Source organism: Hydra vulgaris, chromosome 10 (genome assembly GCF_038396675.1).
Source record: "Hydra vulgaris chromosome 10, alternate assembly HydraT2T_AEP".
In the NCBI taxonomy this organism is placed as follows: domain Eukaryota; kingdom Metazoa; phylum Cnidaria; class Hydrozoa; order Anthoathecata; family Hydridae; genus Hydra; species Hydra vulgaris.
This window is the reverse complement of record NC_088929.1, coordinates 39,845,290-39,870,000: the sequence shown is the minus strand read 5'-3', so window position 1 is coordinate 39,870,000 and position 24,711 is coordinate 39,845,290. Positions and strand designations below refer to the sequence as shown.

The window sequence follows — 24,711 nt, the reverse complement described above, 5'->3', positions numbered from 1 at the left end:
GTTGACTTATAATCTGCTATAAAAAAAAAGTTCATAAGATTTAATGACTTATTGCTTTTAAGCCCGGAGTACTGGAGTCCCTGCCGCCATTATACCTAAGGCCTCCGGGTTCAAAAAACGAATGTTCCTTAACCTAAAAGTCTTAATTTTTTTCCTATTAGTATTCCATAAACTTATTTATATTTTTAGGGCTCCTGGATACCAAAAACTAGGACAGAGTAATCTTTTTGTGAATTTTTTTTTGTGACAGGGATCCGGAGTCCTTTTTGGAACTCCGCATCCCTGATTTTAAGTAAACTGCTTATGATAGTACCATTTTATTTTTAAAATTGAAATAAATAGCATTCCTCAAATATAGTATTTATTTTTTGAAAGTTTTTTTTTCATAGTAAACTAGTAAATCAAAAAAAAATTCTGTTTTCAAATCCATGCTTTATGCAAGCAGAATTCTATTGGGCCTAGAAATTCTTTTTTTGTTATCTTTTGTAGAAGGAAAAATTACTGTTTTTTTTTTTTTTTTTAAATTTAAAAATTACTGTTTTTACTAAATTTTTGTTTTTTAACTTAATAACTTAAGACTTAAAAAACAATAGGTTTTGAATCGCTGCACTTTAATGTCTTCGAAACTGCAAATAATTTGCAAATCAATGATTTTTGTGACGTAATACGCAATTCATATCAAATAAATAAAATGTATGGGAAAATACAAATTAAATTTTTGTTAACTTAATTAACTTTTTTTGGTCAAATTTTTCCATTTCCTTGTATTGTCATCGAAAATGATTAAGTGTGCAAAATTTGAGCAAAATTGGTTGAGAAAAAAGCTTTCAAAAATTGATTTCAAATTTTGTGGCACACAAACATATATATATATATATAGAAAGTAACCTTATAAACCTATAAAGTAACCTATAAAGCATGGAAAAAAACTAAAATGTATATTTTTTTAACTGAGTTTTTTAAATATCTCTTAAAATAACTGTTTGGCCCTGATTTGAGTCCAAGTATTTGTTTACCAGTACTGATTCCATGAAAAAGATTTCACGATTTAAAGTTGTATGGTTTTATATTTTCAATATTTTAATAATTAAAATATTGAAAAAATTAAAATTATCGGCCTTTTCTCATCCATCGGCCGAAAAAGTGTTATCGGTACGTCACTAATATATATATATACATATATATATATACATATAAATTTTTAATAAACAAAATATACAACATACTACCCAACGCTCTGGATTCCAAGATTTTGATGGTGGTTCTGGAGGATATGGTGCACCTTCTCTTATTAAAGAGCAATATTCAATTGGAACTTCTGGCATCTGGTCACTAATTATAACTCCGGTTTCTTTTGCACGTGTCATTGTCGAAACAGTTATTTTGTTAAATGAAATATTTAAAGACTTCAACCTGAGTGCTGTTGCAGCAGCTTGTTGTCTAGAAGTGAACACATTAAATTTCCTATAATATATCATAAATATATTCTTAGAAATATACATTTCTTATAAATATATTATAAAAATATCACAACAATTTATAATTAATATTAATAATAATGTTGTTGATGTTTCTGTTACTGTTAGTAATTAAATCCTTCATCATCACAAAATATATTGTAGTTTTTTTTTAATATTTAAAACATATTTTTTTAGCTGTGCGCTTACAATGTAATCCCCGCTATACTATCAGTTTTTAAAATGATAACAAGTTGCAAACCTGTTTTTCTAGAACCTGCTCAAGGTGTAGCTATTTTTAAATTATTGTAAAATGAATTTAACATTTTAGATGTTACAGAGAAAAATGATATTTGTACTTTACAATGAGTGTATATTGCAGAAAAAAGCTAAACAATTGATTTGTAGATAAGATTTTTTTAGCTATCACATTTATGTTAAAAACGATTTGTTTTCTGATGAACTCATGTACACTAAATATAAGCATTTGCTATTTTAGATTAATCTCCATTTGTGAACTTTGTTTTCTTGATTGTTTAAACATAAATTTTATTTGGTTTTGTAATTTCTGATTTTAATTTATTTAGTTTTATGATTTCTGATTTTCTGATTAACATAATTTTATAACTTTGTGAAACCAATCAAAATGTTTATTTGCAATAATTGTTATTTTTATTTCAGACATTCTTTTTCAAGTGGCATAGATTTGCAGTATCCATATGAACAACATTGGTCAAAAACCACACTCAACTCAATTTTTATGCTTTTAGCTATAAGAAAACTAAAGTATTTATAACCAATACCATTCTCAACTATATTATTTATTGTATCCTTATATGTTTTCTTCATTTTTAAGAGGTTAAAAATTGAGTTACAAAACTTTACTTTACATTGAGTATTTACAGAATTACAAAATTAAGTTACAAAACTTTACTTTACATTGAGTTACAAAACTTTACAGAAGTTATCAAAATGCAATATATTACACGATTACCTAATTATTATATATCCAAATTATCAAAATTTACCAGGTTAAAATTAAATCAACATAATTATTAATATTTTCAACAAAACCTTGTGAAGTTTGTCAAACATCCCAAATAAATACTTTTGTTTATCAAAATAAAACATTAATTAAAACAACAATTTAATAATAAGTAATAATCATTGCAATAAATAAATAAAACTAGAACAAAGTTCATTTTGCTAAAAAAAAAAAAAAATTCAATAAAACGTATAATACTTGTATAAAAATCATACAATTGATAAATAATAAATAATATTTATAGATAAATAAAATTTATTTTAAAGGCAAAACAAGTATATAAAATATATTTTAAAACAAGCACTAATAAAACTTAAAAAATGATAATGGTGTTTAATTTTTTTCTGTTTATAATTGGGAGAGGGGGGGGGGGGGGGTATGTGAAAATTAATACAAATAAGTTTGTCTTGTTATTTTAGGTGGAAAAAAATAATTCAATGTATTTTAATAATAATAGAAGAAAAAAGGTAACTTTTTAATTACATATTTCATTATGTCATAAGTTATACATTGAAACTTTTAAGAATTAAAGGGACTAAAGTTATTATCAAGTACAAATTAAGTCTGGAGATTGTGTCTGTAGTGGCGTGTATATCAGGGTTTCTCAAACGAGATCCTGGAAGCCTGTTTTCTGGGGGTGAAAGTGACAGCCAGATATCGCTCAATACAGCAAAAAATTTCCAGGATATATATTTCATCTTGAATAACACGAAGCTTTTTAACAAGTATTTTTTCAAGATTTAAGAAAATTCTTCTTTTTCATTGTTATTATAAAATAAGAGTAAAAAACATTTATTGATTTTAGGCAACGAAAGCAACATATGTTTCACTTGGTTTTTATAATTTCAAATAATTGTAAAATTAAACATTTTGCTTATTGTATTATTGAAAAACTAAATATTTTCTGTATTAAAATAACTGTAACTAAGGGTGTATAAACTTACACTATTTTTTTTTTGTTAGTAATGTGTTATATCCATAGATCATCCAGACCATATTTGAAAACCTGGAGAATTGTTTGGGTAAAATATCCGGAAAAAAATCCGAATTATATTTTCCTCTTAATTTTGCTTAGAGCTGAGTTGTTTCTAACACTTTTTTCAAACTTTTCTCAATTTTGTGTAAGTGCTGAGTGAAAAAACTTAAAAAAGAAATATATTACAAAAATATATACCAAAACTTGTATGTATGGAAAATATTTTGTATATCCGGGAAAACTAAAACTTGAGAAAAATATCTGGAATTTCCAGAAATATTATATTTTATAACTAAATGATTAATATTTATTAATCATTTAGTTATAAAATAACTAAATGATTAATAAATTAGATATACAGGGATTATCTTAAAAAGATAATCCCTGTATATCTAATTTATTAATCATTTAGTTATTTTACGATTCATAATAACCATGTCGATAGAAAGTGGATTGAAAGCATTGCAATATTTTTTGAAAAGAAAAAATGTGGCAAATCTGCCACTTGCAAATAGTGCAATGTAAAAATAATGCACAAGGGATTTTCTACACGCGGGCAATGTAAAAACAAGGTGGAATAGTCTTGTTGCAATGCTAGAAATATTTCTTAAAGCAAAAACATGTGTATTAAAAGCCCTTGCAATTTAAAAAGTCTCATTAAAAGAAATAAATATTTTCGAGAACACTAGAAAGTGTAACGGAAGTTTAGACAACCAATACTTAGTATTAATGGCCCTCAAGCAAACATCGGTTGAACCAGAAATAGCTTTTTCTGCAGCGGGAATATTTATGGGGAATATTTGTTCACAATTAAGAGATAAATCAATTGATTATTTATGCTTTTTAAAACAATTTTTTAATTCAAAAAATAATTTAAATTAGTGTGCTAATATAAATTTGTGCTAGAAACTGCTTGCTTGTTATTTTTTAAAATTGTGACTTTAGTTAAAATAAAATCCATAGGGAATCCTAGGATGCAAAATTTAAGGGAAATGAGAAACCCTAGTGTGTATTATAAAGACTTTAGGATCAAACTAAAGTAGGTTAAGTTGAGATCTTTTATATACACTGACTATTTAGTTTTAATCAAAAAAAATTTAGTTTCTACGTAAATTCTTTCTCAAATTTATTTTATAAACATTGTCTTTAATATGAACATGTGTTGGAAGGTACTTTAAGACTATTTATTCTGTATAAGTTTTTTTGAGAAATTAAATTTAGTTGGTTATTTTAACTTTTAAAAGTTAAACAAAGAATTATATAATTATATAATTATCTTGAGTTAGATTCACCTGTTTTAATAATGTTTTAATTATCTTTTTGAACACATTTTATCGATCTGTTGTTATCAGATAACTTAGAATAGTCTTAGGTGATAGCAATAATGATAATGATGATGATGATAATGATATATTTATTTCTAGATTTAGAATAGTCTTAGGATAGTATTACTGGTTTTAAATTAGTTTTTAATTGCAATATGGCGATCAGTTTCAACTGTTAATACTTTTAAGTGTTAAGCATTGTTAGTTTTATAGCTGCAAAAAAACAAATTAAAGTTTACAAATTATACTTATTTCTAATATTTATAAACTATTTGTTTGATATGTATTAAGTAATTCTTTAAACTGATATTTATTAACTGATCGTTTAAACTAATTTCCAATATTTCCAATATTTCAAATATTTACAGAGTAGTTAAAGAATGAGCACTGCAAAAGCAAAGATTCACGATATTGATCACAATCAATTTTTATATTTTAACCAATTTAAAAAAAACTTAGAAAAAAGTTAAGTTTGATACCTCTTGTAAAGCCAAAATATTCTAAAGTATTTGATATTATTCCAAAAAACAAAAACAGTAAAGAGATTAAAATTTAATATTAAAAAAAATGGAGAATATTGCATGTTTTTGAAATTTTCTTTTGGAAATGATGAGTGCTGAGTGCTTAACTACGAAGTTATATGCATAATTTTTACGCCCACAACAATATCAGGTCATACATTCAACAAGTCTGATTAAGAAAATATAGTTTGAAAAATATAAGAAAATATAGTTAGGAGTTGGTTACAATAAAATAAATAAAAATATAAACATTTAAAATAATGTTGTTTTAATTTATTTAAATGTTATTAGTAACTTAATCAATAATTTATTAGTCAATAATTTTGAAAAAATTGGATAAACAAGACATTTCTTGAGACTATCAAGTCCTAAGAGTAGTTTTTTTGAATTCCCAAAGCAAAAAGCCATTAGGATTCCAAATTTTAGGAGAATTCTCCAGACCATTATCAAGAAATTATATGTCAAATGTGCTTTATTGTCTCTTCAGATAACCACAGAAATGCTGAATCAGCATTGTTTCAACGGACGATATCTCAACAACCCATGTATATTTTTAGCTGTAATTTTTGCAGTTATCATTTATTTAATATGGACCGCAAAGGATGAAAAAATAAAGCAATTTTGAGATGTATGGGTGACATTTTCTTTTTTTTTGAATGATTTTATATGAAATGACCCAATAACCCTATTATTCAAATATCAACGGTTGAGTGCATTATTGGAAAACCTTTTAACTTGCCTACTGACCTTTTAAGTGCCCTTTTAACTTGCCTACTTACCTGTGTGAGGCGTGCAATCTTTCAGTCAATTCTTAACAAAAAGGAAAGATATGGTCGGTTTCCCCCTCATTAATCTGGTCTTTATAATGCACAAATACAGTGGCAGTAACTAATTAAAGACCTTCATTATTATTTAAATGTGATACTTTAAACATAGGTTACACAAAAAAAAGGGCATTATAATTTAAACAACTGATATCATCCAAAATAATGCTAAACAGCTTTTTTAAAGACTTCTATAATAAATAAGGAGTGTTAAAGAACTCAAAAGAAGTCAATACATAATACAAACAGCTTTTAATAGGTTTGGTTTTTACCTTCTAACTGATAATGAAAAACAATTAACACATATATTCATTTATTTAATCTTTTTTTTAACAAAATAGAAATAAAACTCTCAAACTCAAACTTATGTATTGTGGCAATAACGCCACTTCGATGAATAACGCCACTTTGATGAATATCTGGTGTTATTGGATACTTGAAATAATCGCCAGCATTTTGTAAACAGCTGACACAAACAGAATCACATTTAAGTATGCTATCTATTGAATATTGATACCAATTTTAAGTGACATTTGTATAAATAAGTATCTTTCAGCATGTCAAAATGTCAAATTTACTGCTCATTGGTGTTACATTTGTTTTTATACTGCATGATTGAGGTGAGAAATAATGACATGTGCAAGTTTTTTTTTTTAAAGCAGGAAGTTTCTCAAACCATTTAGTTAGTACTTCATGTATTTTAGCAGCTGTTTTGGTATCAGATACATAGATAAATCTAAAAATAGGTTTAAATCAGATAAATCTGAAGACATCATTTTTAAAATGTTACTAGTAAGATTTTGTTTAATGAATTATTTTTTTACAATTTTATTTTAAAAAATTGGGATTGACTTTTTATAACAAATAATATTAGAAGCTATTTTAAATATTTTTAGTTAAAAGTCCATTATGATAAAAAAAAACAAAAAAACTCTAAACTAAAACAATAAAATGCTATATACCTGATGAATTTTTAAAACTATCTTTAGCAACTAAAAATATGTCCTTTGGTGTCAAAATTTTCAAAGGTTGATTTCCAATTGGTGTTTGAATGGAGAGATTGTTAATAATTCATTTAGCAATGCTACTTACACCATCACATGCACTTTTCTATGTTATTTGCTAACATAGTAATGTTTTATGAGTTCATGCAACTTTTCTTGAAACTAATCAGGGTTTTGACTATTATTTCTAAGAAGCAACTATCAGTTTTCAACCATTGTTTATAAGTAAATAAATTTATGTTTGACAGGCTGAATGAAATTAAGTCATCACTTAGCAAAGAAAACCTTACTGCATTAAATGAATATATCATAGGAAAAAGAACAGAGTTGTTTGACTTTATTTCTTATCTACATATAGCTTGGACCACAAAACTCTGGATGGTTTTTGTTTTTTTAAAAAGGTACTTTCATTCAACAAGTTATAAAAGTTTTACCAAATAGATCGATTAATTGGTAATTAAATGGTTTCAAGTTCTTCTTGATTTGTCTTAATTTGATTATATTTTTAAACTAAATTAATTTAAATTTGGTTTAAAAATAACAATTTTTTTTTTGAATTCTGGTTAAACTATATGTATTCTGGTATAATATTTTTATAATACTGTAATACCAGTACTGATTTTCTGTCCAGTATGGATACCCTAATGATAAGTATATTTGATAACATGATTTTTATTGCTATAATAAATGAGTTATTTAGTTTTATGCAACAAAAATGCTAATTGAAGTTTAAATACCGATTTCCAAAAAAAAAGTTACCTTCCAATATCAGTTAAAATTCTTTCCTCATCTGAATCTTTTGTTATATATTGACCATGTCTAACTAATATAACATGTCTTGTAGCAGTAGGCTTAGGTTTTTCATCAACATTTTTTAGTGAATGAGTAATTTCTTGAGGCTCTAGACTTATTAAATCTTTTTTAATCTGTATTTTTCTGCAATCCCAATCATCATCCCATTTTGCTTGTGAGTTTAGCACAGGCTCAAAATCTTTCTTTCCGTATACAGCACCTCTGCAATCAACTTTCTCATTAAACGATGAATATTTATAAAGGACATATGATGTTCCTGATACAGCTGTGAGTCCACCAAGTGCTAACAAACGTGAAACAGCCATACGCAGTTTAGACATCTTTAAATTATATGGGTAGCCATTATTTTATTATTGTTGGTATAATTCTTAAAATTATAATAAAGTAAATAACATTATAGTTAAAAAAAAATTTAAAATATATAATACAATAAATAAAATAAAGTAAGAATAAATGTTTTTTTTTATAACTATATTAAACATTTTATTTTCTTATTTTACTTAAAATCTCAAAGTGTGAATTCTATTAAGATTCTTACAGCATTAAACTCAACCAACAACAATTAAACAATGAAACTCAACTTTATACAAGTTATATTTACAATAAAATATGGTTCATAAAACATTAATACAAAAAAAAATCTAGTCATGTTTTTAAAAAAAGCTATTATTGCTTAACTTTTGTAGTTTAAAAAAAATTGAAAAATAATTGATAATATAAATACAATAAAATTAACTTTAAAAGTTTTTCTACCTTTACTCTGAATAAAATATTTTCATTTACATTATCAAATTTTTTTAAAACATTATTACATTATCAATTTATCTTTTAAATTATTTTTTATCTTATTTAGTGTTATTTGTAAAGTTTTCAAAGGAAACAAAATGCTTTTTAATAGAAATAAGCTTTGTTAGTATGTTAATAACAAAAAAAAAGAGCAAAGGAATAAGTTCTCATGTCAAAACAAAGAGAAATGCAAAACAAAAAGACATAAAAACTAGTTAAATACCACAGTTTGAAAATTCTGAAAGTAATACTAATGAAAAACCCCATATTAGATATTTTAGGAGGTGATTCTAGACATGTAGAGATCTATAGCAAGTGGTTTGGAAATCTTTCCAAACCGTCCATGAGACTTTTTTTACTTGTAATTTTTCCACTTTTTTTTTTTTAATTTGTGCATGTAAATACATCATTTTATGGAAGACAAAACAAGTACACATTGTCCGTGAATTTTTCATAGAAGTAATATAAGTCTGGGACTTAGGTTTCTGCACTAAAAGTTGAGAGTTTTCTACAGCTGCCAGAGTTGGGTGTTTGTTGAACAAAAAAAAAATGTATATATAAAGGGTTTCGATATACCTTTACAAGATGTTCTACAAGATTTTTCTACCAAAATGTTACCTCATAAAAGAATAAAAAAAGGCGCACTTAACACTTCTGATTACAAAAGAAATGTACTATAAAAAGGCTAAAGTGAAGGGTTCTGCTTATGTTGACTGGAAAGGGAGAGAACTGCCAAGTGTTTCACAAGGAGAAGAGTCCGAGTAAGTTATAGTTTCCTTTTAGTTAATGACTAAGAGATTTTTGAAATAAGCATGCATACAAGTCTAATAAAATAACTAACAACTTTACTTTTATTGAATGTGTTCAGAAGTTTTACAAAAAAATGAAAATTGTTGCTGAATTATCCATATAAGATCAGTCGGGGTAATATTGGTGTAATATTAGTAGATTACATGCAATACTTACAATAAACCAAAATATCTGTCCAAGAAAATTGTCCTAGGTGTCCATAGTCTTACAAATAACACTTCAGTTTTCTTTGTATACTATGAGCAGTTGCTTTGAAAGGCCTAAATAAAGTATCTATATTTTTTATTGCTATATATTAATTTGGATTATAGTAATGGAAAAGTGAAGGACCTACACATTTTAATGCATCATTGTGGGACCATAATGAGAATTATATAATTTTACACATGTTGTGAAGTATAACTTAGAAAATTTGAAAATATTGAACAAAATTTTCAATCTGGGGACATTCTATTATATCTGGTGATAAAGATTTTGCTGTTTTAAAAAGAAAAAATGAAAACCTGTGGCTGCATCTATATGTTGAAGGAATACATTGAGCTAATTAACAGAAAATTGAAGTTATCAGAAAACTTGATTATTACCTTCCTCATGATATAGATATTCCAGCTTTTTATGATAAACTATATTCATGGGCAACATGTGAAAATGAACTTTAAGAACAAGCTTATGATGAATAGTATTTTTTTACTCTATAAGACACATTGTAGAACTTACCCATAACTGCACATTATAAAAATATTTAATAAAAACTTTTTTATTTTTATTACTCTAATACAAAAAATATTTATTGCAGAAAAAACACAAGTCCTCTATTTATTGCAGAAGTAACTGCATATGTAAATTGAAAAAGTCCATCATTAAATAAACAATATATGGTCACCATAAAAACAATTATTAATTTATAACACTTTTTTTTGTTGAATCCCAAATCTTTTTTTGAAATCTCATTAATTAAAAAATTAAATATTTTTTAAAATTTTACCCTGAGATAATAAGTTTTTTAATTTATTGTTTCATTAATATAATTTTTTCTGAAATCAGTTTCTGAAATAAGCAATTCAATTATTGAACAGTCCTTTAGAAGGCTGTGCTGGGTCCATAATTGTTTTTAACCTATATTATAAATAATATATCTAAAGCCACAAAACTTTGTTGGCTCAAAAACTATGATAAAGACCATTGTTAACAAATTTGTTAATTATATTTATTAATATAATTAACAAATGTGTTAACAATGGTCTTAAAACCTCTGTAACTGACTAAATTTAAATAAAATAATTTTTAAATACAAGTTAAATACAAATACATTAGTTCTCTAAAAACCTGACCATCAATTTAAATTTAATTTAATAAATAAAAATTATTTCTTGAAAGTGTGCTAACAATCTCGGAACAAGATTAGTAAAAATATAACCTGGAATGATCATATAAACCATTTATGACTAAAATACAAAAATTTAAATGGAATTTTGTCTAACCCCTAAAAATCTTGTTGAGACAAAAAATAAGTATTGCTTAAAGAAAAAAAAAGTGTATTTTGCTTGATTTTGTTCTCAAAGTTTATGTCAGGAATATAATTGTTCGGATAAAAAAATACCTCTCTATTATTCAAAAAAAAGACTATTAAAAATTAAACTTTTTCCACATATCCATACAAGCAATTCATTCACAAACCAGACCTTACATTTTTAAAATCAAAAAAAATTTGAAAACTGTCTTTTCATGCATGTTTGCATTAATAAAAAAATGTTATCTATTTTTAAGAGTCATTTAAAATCTTCAAGATTATTTGGCAAAAAATATATTATAATATTTGATTAAACAGAAAAATAAAATAAAACTACAAAATTTAGTTGTATAATTTAATAAATCTTGTTTAAAACAACCATTATCGCATATATAATATTATATTTCAAATGCTTTGAAGTTAGGTAACTTTACAGATTTCACACAGTAAGTAACTATCTCAATAATAAACATTAAATATAATCAAAATACTATGACGTGAGTTAAGAACGAAAATTAAAAAACAACCTCCGGAGATCTTGTTATTGAAAATACCGGGAGTTGAAAATACCGGTGTAGCGCAGAAGTTTTCAACCGTTCGAAGTTCTTTTGCGGTAAAATAATAACGTTAAAATTATACTGAGGCAGTAATATTTTAACGTTAAAATTTTACTTCACTTGTTATTATTTTACTGACTTTTTAGTTTACAATTTATATAGCTTATTTTGTCAAGATGTACAAAATATTAACTTTAATGATACCCGGAAATATTTAAATGGCAATACTTTGAAGGTGTGAATGAGAAAAGAAAAAAAGCAAATTTTAAACGGCAGTGTAAAAACTTTGTTACTGTTGACAATAAGTTGATGTATTGCAAAAAAGGTATTGCCAAAGTTAGGAAAACTTGTTTTATGGAAAGAAATTTTTATTAATTTAAAAGGTTTTACTTAAATAAAATAAAGTAATTAAACAAAATTCTGTGCTGTGCTTTATTGTGAATTAAGTTAATTCACAATAAAGCACAGTTAATTATTAACACAACATTTTTAAATTCGAAAATTCGAAAATTTATATCTTTAAAACAACTCAAAATACTGTAAAAATTTCATACAAATAAATTTTTTTATTGTAGGTGATTGTGGTAATAGATCGGGAAGAATAATTAAGCATTGTAAAAGAAGTCCATGAAAGTCTTGGAACTTCTGAGAAAGCTGTTGAATTAGCAAGCCACTTGGACATTAATGCTGTGAGAAAGCAAATTTCTTCAAGATTTTTTTGGCATTCAATTAAGGAGGATCACCAAACATGTAGCTCAATGTAAAAAACCTCTAACAGAAACCTAAAAGTATCTCCTGCTTTAAAACCTGCTAAAGTTGAAGAACAAGTTAGGAAACAAGTTGGTGTAGATTTAATTAAATTACCTGAATCAAATAGATCTAATTATGTAATTGTCTTTATAGATTATTATTTTAAGTGGACTGAGGCTGAACCTCTTATTGACAAAATAGCAGTATCAGTAGTGGCCTTTCTCTATAGAGTTATTTGCAGGCATGATTGTTTTCAAATACAAATTTATGATCAAGGTTGTGAATTTGTAAATTCAGTATTCATTGCGCTACATCATATGACAGACGTTCAGCAACGTGTAACCTCTTCTTACCACCCACAAGCCAATGGCCTTGTGGAGAGACGGAATCAGAAAAATAGGAAAGCAATTATCAAGGTCTTAAATGAAAATGATAAAGGTTGGGCCTTAGTTTTAGATATAATCTTTTTTGCTTTACGGGTTAAAATGCACGATTCAATGGAGAATTCACCATTTTACCTTATGTATAAGTATAATGCAAAGTTCACACAAGTACTCAATGGGTATAACTTCAATCCTGTATACGATAAAAAAGTTTTACAAATGAAAAGAGGACTTGAAGAAAAAGCCATGACTAATATTGTTTGTGCACAAAAGAAACAAAAAAATAGACTATAATAGAAAGCATGCAACATCATCAAAAAATTTTGTTGTTAAAAAAATACTATTGAGAAATCTTAAAAGAGAAGAGAAATGAGAAAAGGTGAAAAAATGACTCTTTATTGGTTTGGTTCATATCCGATACTTGATATTTTCTCAAACTCAACATCTTTATTAAGAAACAGTAAAGGGAACAACACATTAAAAAAAAAATACTCTCTACATCATGTTAAACCATTTGTCGAAGGGACAAGTAATTCAAATTTGTGTAATTTAACTTCTGACTACAACAGTGGCGAATTAAGACTTTTCGGGGCCCGAGGCTATTTAAAAGTAGGAGGCCCCGTTTCACTAACAACGACAAAAATGAGTAAAACAAAGACTTTCTTGAAAACGCTATCACTGATATTTATTTATATACAAATTTTATATTTATTTTATTGAATTAAGTTGAGTGATTTTTTTCTGCTTTTCTTCCCCGCAAACTCTGCAATCACATCGCTGAAATCCAAAGTTTCTAATAATTTGACTCAATAGTTAATTTTGCTATATTACTTAAATGACTATGAACCATTGTTGATCGGTGCATGTTCTTAACTCTTTTTAGAGTAGAGAATGATCTCTCAGCCTCGCAATTTGTTATGGGAATAGTTAGAAACAAGCGATATGCTATATAAACATTTGGAAATATATCAATAATATTGGTTTCAACAATCCAATTTAAAATATGAAGAGGAATCAATGTGTTTTCAGTCTCAGAATTATCTTTTTTATGCGAAAAAAAACCCGGAGGCTGCAACTTTAATAATGTTACAAATTGTTCTATTTCAAATATGAAACTATCATCTAAATCATTTGAGTACACTTCTATAATTTTTTTCGCGCTAACTTGCAATTCCATGGTACTAATAGTTAACAGCATCGATAGAAATCCAAATAACTTATTTACGTGGTTGTAATTATCACTTCTTATAGTTAATTGTGTCACAAGTTTGTCAATAATGACAAAAAATGTATTTACTCGAAACTTGTCGGATACGCTTAAACAATCAACTTGGTTTTCCCCGTTGCTCAATTTTTTAATTACCTTTTTTTGTTCTTATCCGAATAGTCTTTTTCAATAAACGAGCTAAGTTTTTTTGATTCATTCTCAAATCTTGTAAAGTCGTTTCGTAAGTTTTTTACAAAGTCAATTAGTGAAAGTAACATACAGCTTGCTGTATGCAAATCTAATTCAACTTTTTGAAGAAATTTGCTAACTGCATTAAACCTCTTAAGTATGTGATGCCAAAGTACAGTCATGAATGCAAAATCTAGCTTAGTGATCTTACTTAATAAACACAAAGCTTCATGACGAGTATCAGATTTTACTTCTGTATCCTCAGCTATATGACATAGCGCTGCATGAATCCCATCAAAATTTCTGACCTACATGACCATCGTGTATCTGATAGGCGCTTGAGTGTAGCATGATTTCCTTTCAATAAATCCCATCTATGTGTTGAAGATACAAAAAATGAATACAAACTCTGGAGAACGCCAAAATAGTTGATAGAATTGATGCACTCACTGACACTGCACTGCCCTACTAAGTTTAAAGAATGTCCAGCACAGGGGATATAAAAAGCTAATTCACTCCGCTCTTTTAAACGTGACTGTAGTCCAGAATATTTACCAGACATATTGCTTTCATTATCGTATGCCTGTCCCCGACAATTGGTTATATCAATATCATATCTTTCCAGTAGATCTAAAATGTCAGTAATCAAAGATTTACCGTCGTGGCTTTTAATTTGTAGAAAACAAAAAAATTGTGGCCACACACGTGGCCATTTAGATAATAACGAAATATCACAGAAAGTTGATCCACGTGAGAAATATCAGGAGTCGAATCTACGATAATTCCCCAGTATTTGGCTTTTTTTATTTCGGTAATAATGTGCGTTAAAACCTTTTGAGACATAATATCAATTAGCTCTTCACAAATAGTTTTAGACAAATAATTTACACTACCTTTGCCTTTATTTTCAAAAGTGTCAATGTGTTGCTTTAAAAATGGATCAAATTGAGTCAACAGTTCTAACATGCCTAAGTAATTTCCGTTATTTGACGATCCTATGACTTCATTATGGCCTCGAAATGCTAAACCTCTTCCGGCTAAAAAACGAATAACCGCAACTATTCTATTTAAGATTGCAGACCAATAATTAAATTCCCTTTTAATCTTGCTTACCATATATTCATCGACATGAATATTTTGTTTTATGAATTCTATCCACTTAATCATACATTGAATATGTTCCTTGCTGTTTTCGTGGCCGAAAATAGTTTGTTTAGCTTTTTTCCAATTGTAAAAGCCACTTTTGACAAATACGTTGTCGTAATCGGTTAAAAACAATTTGCAAACTTAACAAAACAAACATCCAGCGGATTCAGAAAACATTAACCATTTTCGTTCACACTTTTCGCCATTATTCATCACTTTTTGAAAATATTTAACTGAATAATACCTGTACTGGTTTTTGAACATCCGCTTCGAAGATTCGAAATTAGAGTCTTTATTTTGAAAAAAAGCATACCCCTTGTTTAAATACTTCATACGTTCATTTTCCTTTAATTGTAATGGCCATAAAGCAGGGTCTTCGCGTAGAATGGTATCTAGGAAAAAAAATCATGATAAATAAGCCTAATAAAAAATAATAAGTGACAATTTATAGAATAAAAATATTAACTGCCTAAAAAGTAAATTGTTCGTTTAGCAGATGTTAGAGGTGTGATTAAAGATAGTAAAAACTGGAGCACCTGAGTCAAGCTCATTATTATGCATTGTAGATTCAACACTTTCAATATTTTGAATTTCATTTGAAGGACCTTGGCAGGCTACCTCATTTTCCGTGTTATTGTTTTCATCTTTTCTTTCATTTCTATCTACAGTTTGTGGAAATTGCATATTAGTTTGGTTTGATGAAAAAAAAGTTGTAGTTTTCGGAAGTTTAGCTACCATTTCCTCTCTCTCTTTCTTTAATCTTCTTTTAGAAGCTCCACTTTCATATTTTTTTAGCATTTTAATTATAACTGTATAACCTGAAAAGTGTTAAACTGTTCTTTTTATCTCTTTCACGAACTTAGCGCTTCAGCTATTAAATGCATTCACACAAGAACTCTTTTGTGCGGAAGTACAAAAGAATGGTTGCAATCGTTAATGCATTTTCAATAACAATATAATTATTCAAGTCATTAATAATTTTCCGAAGGGAATTGTTTTTGGTAGCAATTTATTTATTTATTTAATGATAACTGTGTACATGTACAATGACAATGTACGGAGCCTAGGTAATCTAGGCTTTAACAGCCAATTTATGTTAAAAATAAGTCCAACTTTGATTTAAATTGATTAAGTGTTTTAGAATCTACAATGTTTTGATCTAAATTATTCCAGCTGCTAATGACACGGTTTGTTAAGAAATAGTACCTCTTTGGATTTTTAATTAATTGTCTATGAAACCTCATGTTGTGACCTCTCGTATTTGAAGTTATTAAATCTGGTGGGTATTCCAATGTTAAGTTATCTATTTTTTTTTACTATTTTGAAAAGTTGGATTAAGTCATTACTTTCGCGTCTTTTTTCAAGAGTCGTTAATTTAAAGTAGGTTAGTCTACTTTCATAGTTTTTCCCTTGAAGACATTTTGTTCGTGTTGCTTTACGTTGTATCGATTCAATTTTTTATTTATCTTGTTCTAAGTAGGGACACCACACAGAATTTGCGTAGTCTAGATGCGGTCTTACAAGAGAGGTGTACAATAATTTAGATGCGTTTATGTCTAAATTTTTAAATGAATGTTTTATTATTCCTAACATTTTATTAGCTTTACCAGACGCATAATTAACTTGACTGGACCATTTTAAGTCGTTTGAAATCATAATTCCTAAATCTTTTTCAATTTTTGTTTCTGGTAATTCAACTCTATTTAGCACTGAATCATACATTGTGTATATATGCCTAGTATTTTTGCTACCTATAAGCATGCGTTTACATTTGCTGACATTAAATTTTAATAGCCATAATTGTGACCATGTCATTAATTTGTTTAGATCTGTTTGAGTCTTTTCTATATCAGAAGATGATCTAATTATGTTAATTAGTTTAATATCATCAGCATACATTTTACAGTTCGTTGATAACTCATTCGGGAAGTCGTTTATATAAACAATAAACATAAACGGACCCAAGACAGACCCTTGCGGTACTCCACTTGTAATTGGAGACCAATTTGAAAATCTACTTCTGTACATTTATTTGGATTTAGTGACTTCAGGATTATATAAACTTTGTCCGGTGAAAATGTAGGGTCATCACAAATAATGTTCTATTTTTAAAGAATGGCATATTGTCACTAATTTCATTGGTGAAAACGGAGCTAAAATAGTTATTTAAGAAATGCGCTATTGATAAATAATTTGTTTCAAGTTTGCCGTTTACATTTAATGCGTTAATTCCTTCTTTAACTTTTGATTTTTTGTTTATATAAGCATAAATTGCTTTTGGGTTCTTTTTAACGTTTAAGGCGATGGTTGTTTCATATAATTTAATTTGGTTCTTAATTTCTTTTTTTACTTTATTTTTAATTGATTTGTATTCTAATACATTTCCTTTGTTTAAAAAACGATTATGTAAACATTTTCTCCAGAGGTTTTTTTTCTTTCTAATTAACTTTTTAAGTAAGAGTTCATCCAAGGCGCTTTTGTTTTAACAACTCCCTTTGTAATTGTTGGAATGAAATATATAAGACCTTTATTGTAAATATTGACAAATTTGTTGTATGAAACATTAGCATCTAAATTTTTGAATTCAAGATGCCAGTCGTAGCTATTTAGCATATCGGAAAAGCCATTATAATTGCCGTATTTGTACAGAGTTATATTTTTTTTACTGTTTCCGTTTTTTTTAAATTATTTCTAAAGCAATACAAAAACTTTAGGATCTGATGACCGTGACTAAGTGCACCCAAATTATCAAAATGATTCAAATCAACTATTCTTTTGTTTGACTCTGTTAATATTAGGTCAAGAACATTATTTGATTTAAATTCATTAATTTGAAAAGTTGGTTTAATTAAAAAAAGTAGTTAAAATCTCCACATATCAATAGGCCGGAATAATTACTTTTTATCAATAGATTGTAACTTCGTTTATTGATTAATTGAATTTATTATTTTTAGATTAGATTCATAGTCAATTGTGCCTGGTCTATAAATGCATCCGCAAAGTATCTTTTCATTGCCAATATGCAGTGATGTCCAAACTTGCTCTAAGTCGTCATCATTTAACATTTTATCAGAAACTGTAACAGATTTAATATTTTCTTTGATATATATGCATACTTCCCCTCCTCGTTTACCTACTCGATCTTTGCGAAATATATTATAACCGGGAACATTACTTAATGACTTTTCATTAAACCATGTTTCACTAATAAAAAGTATCTGTGGGTAAGATGTGACTATTTCAGCAATAAATTCATTGTATTTAAAATTTAATGATGTAGCATTTGTATACCAACATGATAAAAAATTTTCTGTTACGTCGTTATTATTAATTGTTAGTTTTTTTGTATTTTCAGATAATATGTTTATTGACTCAATTGATTTTGACACGTAATTTATTTTTTTAAATATTTCATTGATGGTTTTGTTGTTCTTGTCCGTTGATTTATGATACTCGATTTTGTTAATCTTATAGTTTTTTGGTAATTGCTATACAGTGATTTTCACTACTCAATCATATCTGATACTGAAATAATTATTATTTTCATTTCTTTGTTTTCTTTCTGTGTTCATTCGGTGACATTCTTCTCTTAAGAGTTTTGCTTTATGTCTTTCTGCTTCTGTAAGATCAGGATTTATGAATACTTTCGAGAACGAGTCATCGTCTTTTAATACTTTTGAAGACTTTAAAACTTTATTTCTTATATGTCTTATATATACTTATATGTTTATCTTTTAAGACAACGATAAAAGGTGGTTGATTTTCGTTCCTTGTTTTTAACTTGATAATGTGTTCTATATTAACATTTGTATCAATTTTGTTAAAAATAGTTATAATGCATAATGCATGTTAAAAATAAAGATAATGCATTTGACGAGGATAAAAAATCACATATTTTTTATCCTCGTCAAATGCATTATCTTTATTTTTATTCGTAGATGCTGCTAAACCAAAAATAATTACATTCTTTTCTCGCATTTTTCGTTCTTTTGATTCTTTGGCTACTGCATTAATCAGGTTGAGTTGATTTATTGATTTTCTCTTCTGTTTACCTTTTACATCATCAGTCCAAAGTTCCTCGTTACCTTTTTCATAATTACAATTTTTATTTTCTAACTTTTTTATTAATTCTTCTATTTTTTGGTTTTTTTCAGTTAACTGGTCGTCTTTAGCTTTGATTGCTTTTTCTAAAGCTGATACTCTTTTTTCTAGAGCCTCAAAGTCAGCTTTTAATACCATAGTAATAAAAATTTATATCTTTTTATATCAATTTGTACAAATGTTACATTCAATTATTGCTATAAGGCGCTGCTACCAATCTAGTATTTTTTTTTTGTAGAAGTAGTTGTGCTCCATCGTCGTCAAATACCGGAAAAAATATAATGCAGCGTTTTTGTTGACAGTTGTTTTATTTTTGTGCTTTTGTTTTCAGACAATTTAGTAAATTTAACTTTGGCTCTTTTGAGTTAATAAAAGATTTAATTTTCAGAGTTAATAAAAAATTATTTACTTTGAATCGGGGCCCCTAAAATTGTGGGGCCCGGGGCTATAGCCCCCCCCCTCCTCCTTGATCCGCCACTGGACTACAATGATCAGAATAAATGTTAGCGTAATCCCAAGTTAATGAAACATCCCTCCGAAAAAATTTGCCAAATAATAGAACTGAAGAACGAGGTTGAAGAACGAGGACTCAGAACATTTATAATGCCAGATCTTATTGATGGAGAAGAAAATGTGTACCTTTAAAATTACATGTTTCCAAAGGTGATGGCAATTGTTTTTTTCGAGCAATTTTATTTTTGCTGACTGGTTCTGAGTGTTAACATATATGTGTTTGCAATTTTTTTGTTGAGCACATAGTATCAAAACCTTGTCCAGTCTCTTATCAGGATATTTAGGTGATGATGTAGAAAACTATATTACCAAAAGTGGTATGGCCGCAGATTGTATATGGGCTACAGATGTTGAGATCCTTGGTACTGCAAATCTTATTGGAATTGATATTGCTGTGTGATCCTTCACTGAACATAAACTAGAATGCCTGAATAATTAAGCATCAAATAAATTCGACCAACTAACAACTCAAAAAATTCTTTTAGAAAATAAAAACAATCATTATAATGATGTTTTGTCGCTAAAAACTTTGTAAATCAAATGTTTATTCTGAGCTAAAATGATGCTTGTGTATCAGTTGTTTTACATGTTGTTTGTTATAAATAAATAAATAATCTGCTCAAGATTGCATATTCTTCGCAACTTAAAAGAACGTAAATAAACTTATTTGTAATAAAACTCTACAGAAGTGATCTTATAGATCGCTAGGCTATTTCCCAGTAGGCACGCAACGTTTTATTCACGTTTCAATCACGTGTATTTTAGGTGACTTCGTCCAGGTTACTATTTTACGTGAAAGTTACGTGAAGTTACGTGCCAAAATATCGCGTCTAACGTAACTTTTTTAATTCTCAAAAAAAACCTGTGATAAGAAATATAAAATTATTTTTTTATTATATTATTTATTTTTTTATAATATAGTTTTTGTATTCATTATATTAGTTATAATTATTTTACTTTTATGATGATATAATTAATTTTTATTGTAGTTTAAAAAATTGGTCTATATAATATCTTATAACGTAATGCTTTTAAAACTAAACTAAATAGTCCAATATATTTTAAGTTGTAAAATACAACTTGTAATATCTAATATCCAAATTGCATCAAATTAAGTTAAATAAATTAGTACCAAGCGTCCCTATTTGCCACACAAATAAGATTAAACTCAAATACAAGGTATGCTTTTTTTCTACTTTATGATATTATATTTTAGACTGGCGAATTTGTCCATTTTGCTTAATTAATTTAGTACAAAATAAGTTATGTTATAGCGAATTTAATATCAAATTAAGTAAGCTACATGGACAAATTATAAGTTCTAGCAGAACTTATTCTTGATTCTTGAGCAATAATAATGTCTGTAGAACTTCTGCATACATTATTGCTCAAGAGTCGATTAGATAAAAACCATAAATAGATTTTCTTCTATTATTTGGTTTTTATCAACAAGGTTAAATAATTTATCCAAGATAATATCAATAAACAAATGTGTTATGTTATTTATTATTGATATATGTATATGTTATTATTATATACTTTATCTTTTTGTAATATATGACATCTTGATCTTGTGCTTTACTTGTTAAAAAAGGTTAATACTTATTTATTTAATTTTTTTATGTTATTTAAATATTATATGATTAATATATATATTTGAATTGTATTTATGAAATTATTATTGTATACATTATATGACTGTTATTATGTACAATATAAAACAGATTAATAACGCGGATTTGTTCAATGTTTTCCCCCACAAAAAGATGATTATGATGCTATTGTATTTGAAACTGCATTATACTTATCTTTCAATGTTGACAACCTTCCAATATGTAAAGCAAGTTTCTCTCTTTCTAAATAAAGCATTGCTTTTTTTAAAAATTGTTTCATGATTTAGATCAAAGAAATAGCAACACCAGAAAATCTTGTTGCCAAAACAGTTGGAGACTCGCCATGTAAGACTTGTGTTAAAAGTATGTGATTTAAGATAATTATTTAATAATCATATTATTATTTAAGTTTTTATTTGTTTCTTTTTAGCTAAATTTGGTGTCGCTAGCTATTATTGCAGAAAATATCGACTTATTCATTAGATAAAGTTTGATGCATGCTCTTACCCGGTTTCCTTCTTCACGTTTAAATCATGTATATTTTAGGTGATCTCGTCCAGGTTAAAATTTTACTTGATTAAAGCATGAAAGTTACGTTGCCAAAATATTGTGTATTTTGGATCTTTTTTTATTCTCAATAAAAACCTATGATTAGAAACTTGGAAAGATATTCTTTATTTTATTTACTATTTTTATAAATGAGTTTCAGGGATTATTTTTTTTGGGATATTCCCGGAATACCGGATATTTTTCTGAAATTTATCTTTTTCCAAATATCCGAAAAGTTTTCCATAAAAGCAAGTTAAAGTATATATTATTGTCATCAACTTGGCTGAATGCAAAATTAAGGGAAAAATTAGGGGAAAATTATTCTGAATTTTTTCAGGATATTTTCCGCAAACAATTTTCAAAATTTTTTAAATATAATGATTATATGAAATATGTAGTTTATATATTCATTATTGTAATTACTTTTTATTATAATTTTATAAAAATATAATTATTTTGCATTGCAGTTTTATAATAATAAAAAAAGTATCAGGGTATAAGATATCTTATAACATCGCAATGCATTTTTGACAAAAATAAAATGTCACATATATAATATTTTATCTAAACATATTATATTATTTTATATCTAAGTTTTATCAATTTAGGTTTAATAAATATATTACAAAGCTTAGTTCAAAATCGTGTAACGTTATGACAGATAATTCTCATATTGCAACATGCAAAAGATCAAACCCTAATACAAGGTATACTTTTTTTTTCTACCCTAATATATATAATATTTTAGACTGTCAAATTTGCCGATGTAATTAATTTAATAATAAATAAGTTATTATACCTTATTTAATATTAAATTTATTAAACTACATGACAAATGATAAGTTCTGTATAAATTATTATTGACTAGGAAGATCCAATTGTATTGTTATGATATTGCCTAGGAATATCATTCTGTAGTAAGACACAATAACCTTTTAACTTTTAAAGTTTGAGAAAATTCACTTTTCCCTCTCTTCGTCTTTTTTTGTGATCGCACCCTCTAGCAAGAATTTAATTTTGTTCATATCTTGTTGGAGAATGCAACTTGATTCTGAGTTGAATTTTCAGCACTCAGTATTTATTGGTGACCTAATTTGACAATACTTTATTATACATAATTTTAGTTTTATACTTAATATATTATATATAATTAGGGGTAGATGAGGCTCCTTAGCCGTGGTGAATGTTTCCACAGCTTAAGGAGCCTCAAGATGAAAATCTCACCATGGGTAGGAAAATCATGATATAAAATCCCCACTATAATGTTGTGTGGTTATGTGGTAACTATTACATTTTAAAAAATTGTTATAATTTTTCTGTGTGCGTTCTAAAATTATATTTAATGTTCAAAACTTTGTAGAGTACTCATTGAAAGCAACTTCGTGGACTGTCACCTTTGCATCTAGTGAGTTAATGTATGAACAAGCTAATGCAGAAACAAGTGCAAATATAAGAAGATGGAAAACAAAGAAAACAAATTATTTAATCAGATGTTATCACATAAGGTGAGTACAGATCTTTTTCTAATCACGCACATCAGTTATTAACTTTATATATAGATATATATTTATCTAAAGACAGATATAGATATATATAGATAAACAATATTTTTTTAGACTTGTATTTATTATTTTGTACTTCTTTTTTTTATTTATATGTCGACTTTTTTGTTATGTCTTTTTTTATTAAATCCTTATTTATTTTTTAGCAATAAGAGTATAAAATTAGAAGGTAAATGACTTTTTATTTTTCTACATTGTACGTAGTATTGTTTTCTTAAAATTATTTAATGATTTAGAAAAAGAAAACAACTAGAAAATCTTGTTGTCAAAACGGTTGGCAACTTACCAAGTAAGATTTGTTTTAAAAGTTTGTGATTTAAGATAATTATCAAATAATCATATTATTATTTAAGATTTTATTCGTTTCTTTTCAGCTAAATCTGATTCATTAGATAAAGTTTGATGCGTACTCTTATAGGAGACAATATCGACTGATTCGTTAGATTATGTTTGAAGCGTGCTTTTATGGGAGAATATATCGACTGGATCGTTAGATTAAGTTTGAAGTGCGCTCTTTGTGGATCGAAGCGTGCTCTTCGTAAGTTGCAGATCTATGACTTTGTACTTATTACTTTGGGATATAAGGAGGATATTTTAACAAAAGTGCAGCTTTTATTACAAATTCAAAATGTTTATGTCAAGAACTAATATACTGACTAATAAAACCATGTAATTTAATACGTATTAAATATTTCCTCGACGATGAGTTTTATTCTTTACACGAATCCAAACACTTCGTTTTTATAAAGCATAGTTATTGCTTAAAAATTACGTTTCAAAATTAACGTAAAAAGCACGTCTTTTAGACGTTAGTTCATGGAGACCAAAAAGTCACCTAAATATCACGTGCCAAAAGTAACGTGAAAAACACGTCCATAAATCACGTGAATTGGTCATTTCATGGGGACCAAAAAGTCACCTAAATGTCACGTGCCAAAATAATGTGAAATTCACGTTTTTGTCACGTCGGTGTGCCTACTGGGTTAATTTATTCTTAGATTAGATTTTGTCGCACAATAAAGAAGAACTGCTTTACTTGATGATAGTAAAATAATAAAAAGCGCAGTAAA

The 24,711-nt window shown here is 27.1% G+C and overlaps 1 protein-coding gene and 1 long non-coding RNA gene across 5 annotated transcripts in view; one reads left to right on the top strand and one right to left on the bottom strand.

The window, feature by feature from the left end:
- LOC100215529 (serine/threonine-protein phosphatase PGAM5, mitochondrial) overlaps window positions 1–8,337 on the bottom strand; it is a 31,472-nt gene extending 23,135 nt beyond the window's left edge. Inside the window, exons 1-2 of one of the 2 annotated variants that reach the window (XM_065808004.1) lie at window positions 7,912–8,337; window positions 1,227–1,440 (exon numbers count right to left, since the gene is read on the bottom strand). In XM_065808004.1, coding sequence (XP_065664076.1) covers window positions 1,227–1,440; window positions 7,912–8,285 — 588 coding nt within the window. In that variant the 5' untranslated portion in view covers window positions 8,286–8,337. The remainder of the gene's footprint in view (window positions 1–1,226; window positions 1,441–7,911) is intronic. The other variant, XM_065808005.1, reaches the window with a different exon arrangement.
- The window catches only part of LOC136085959 (uncharacterized), a 49,146-nt gene extending 24,809 nt beyond the window's left edge, over window positions 1–24,337 (top strand). Inside the window, exons 1-7 of one of the 3 annotated variants that reach the window (XR_010641293.1) lie at window positions 20,913–21,096; window positions 21,818–21,875; window positions 21,961–22,090; window positions 22,688–22,786; window positions 23,440–23,584; window positions 23,788–23,930; window positions 24,016–24,337. This is a non-coding gene — a long non-coding RNA (uncharacterized LOC136085959). Of the gene's footprint in view, window positions 1–20,912; window positions 21,097–21,585; window positions 21,876–21,960; window positions 22,091–22,687; window positions 22,787–23,439; window positions 23,585–23,787; window positions 23,931–24,015 lie in introns of those variants that run through there. The other 2 variants (XR_010641294.1, XR_010641292.1) reach the window with 2 other exon arrangements.
- The last annotated feature ends 374 nt before the right edge of the window (window positions 24,338–24,711 follow it).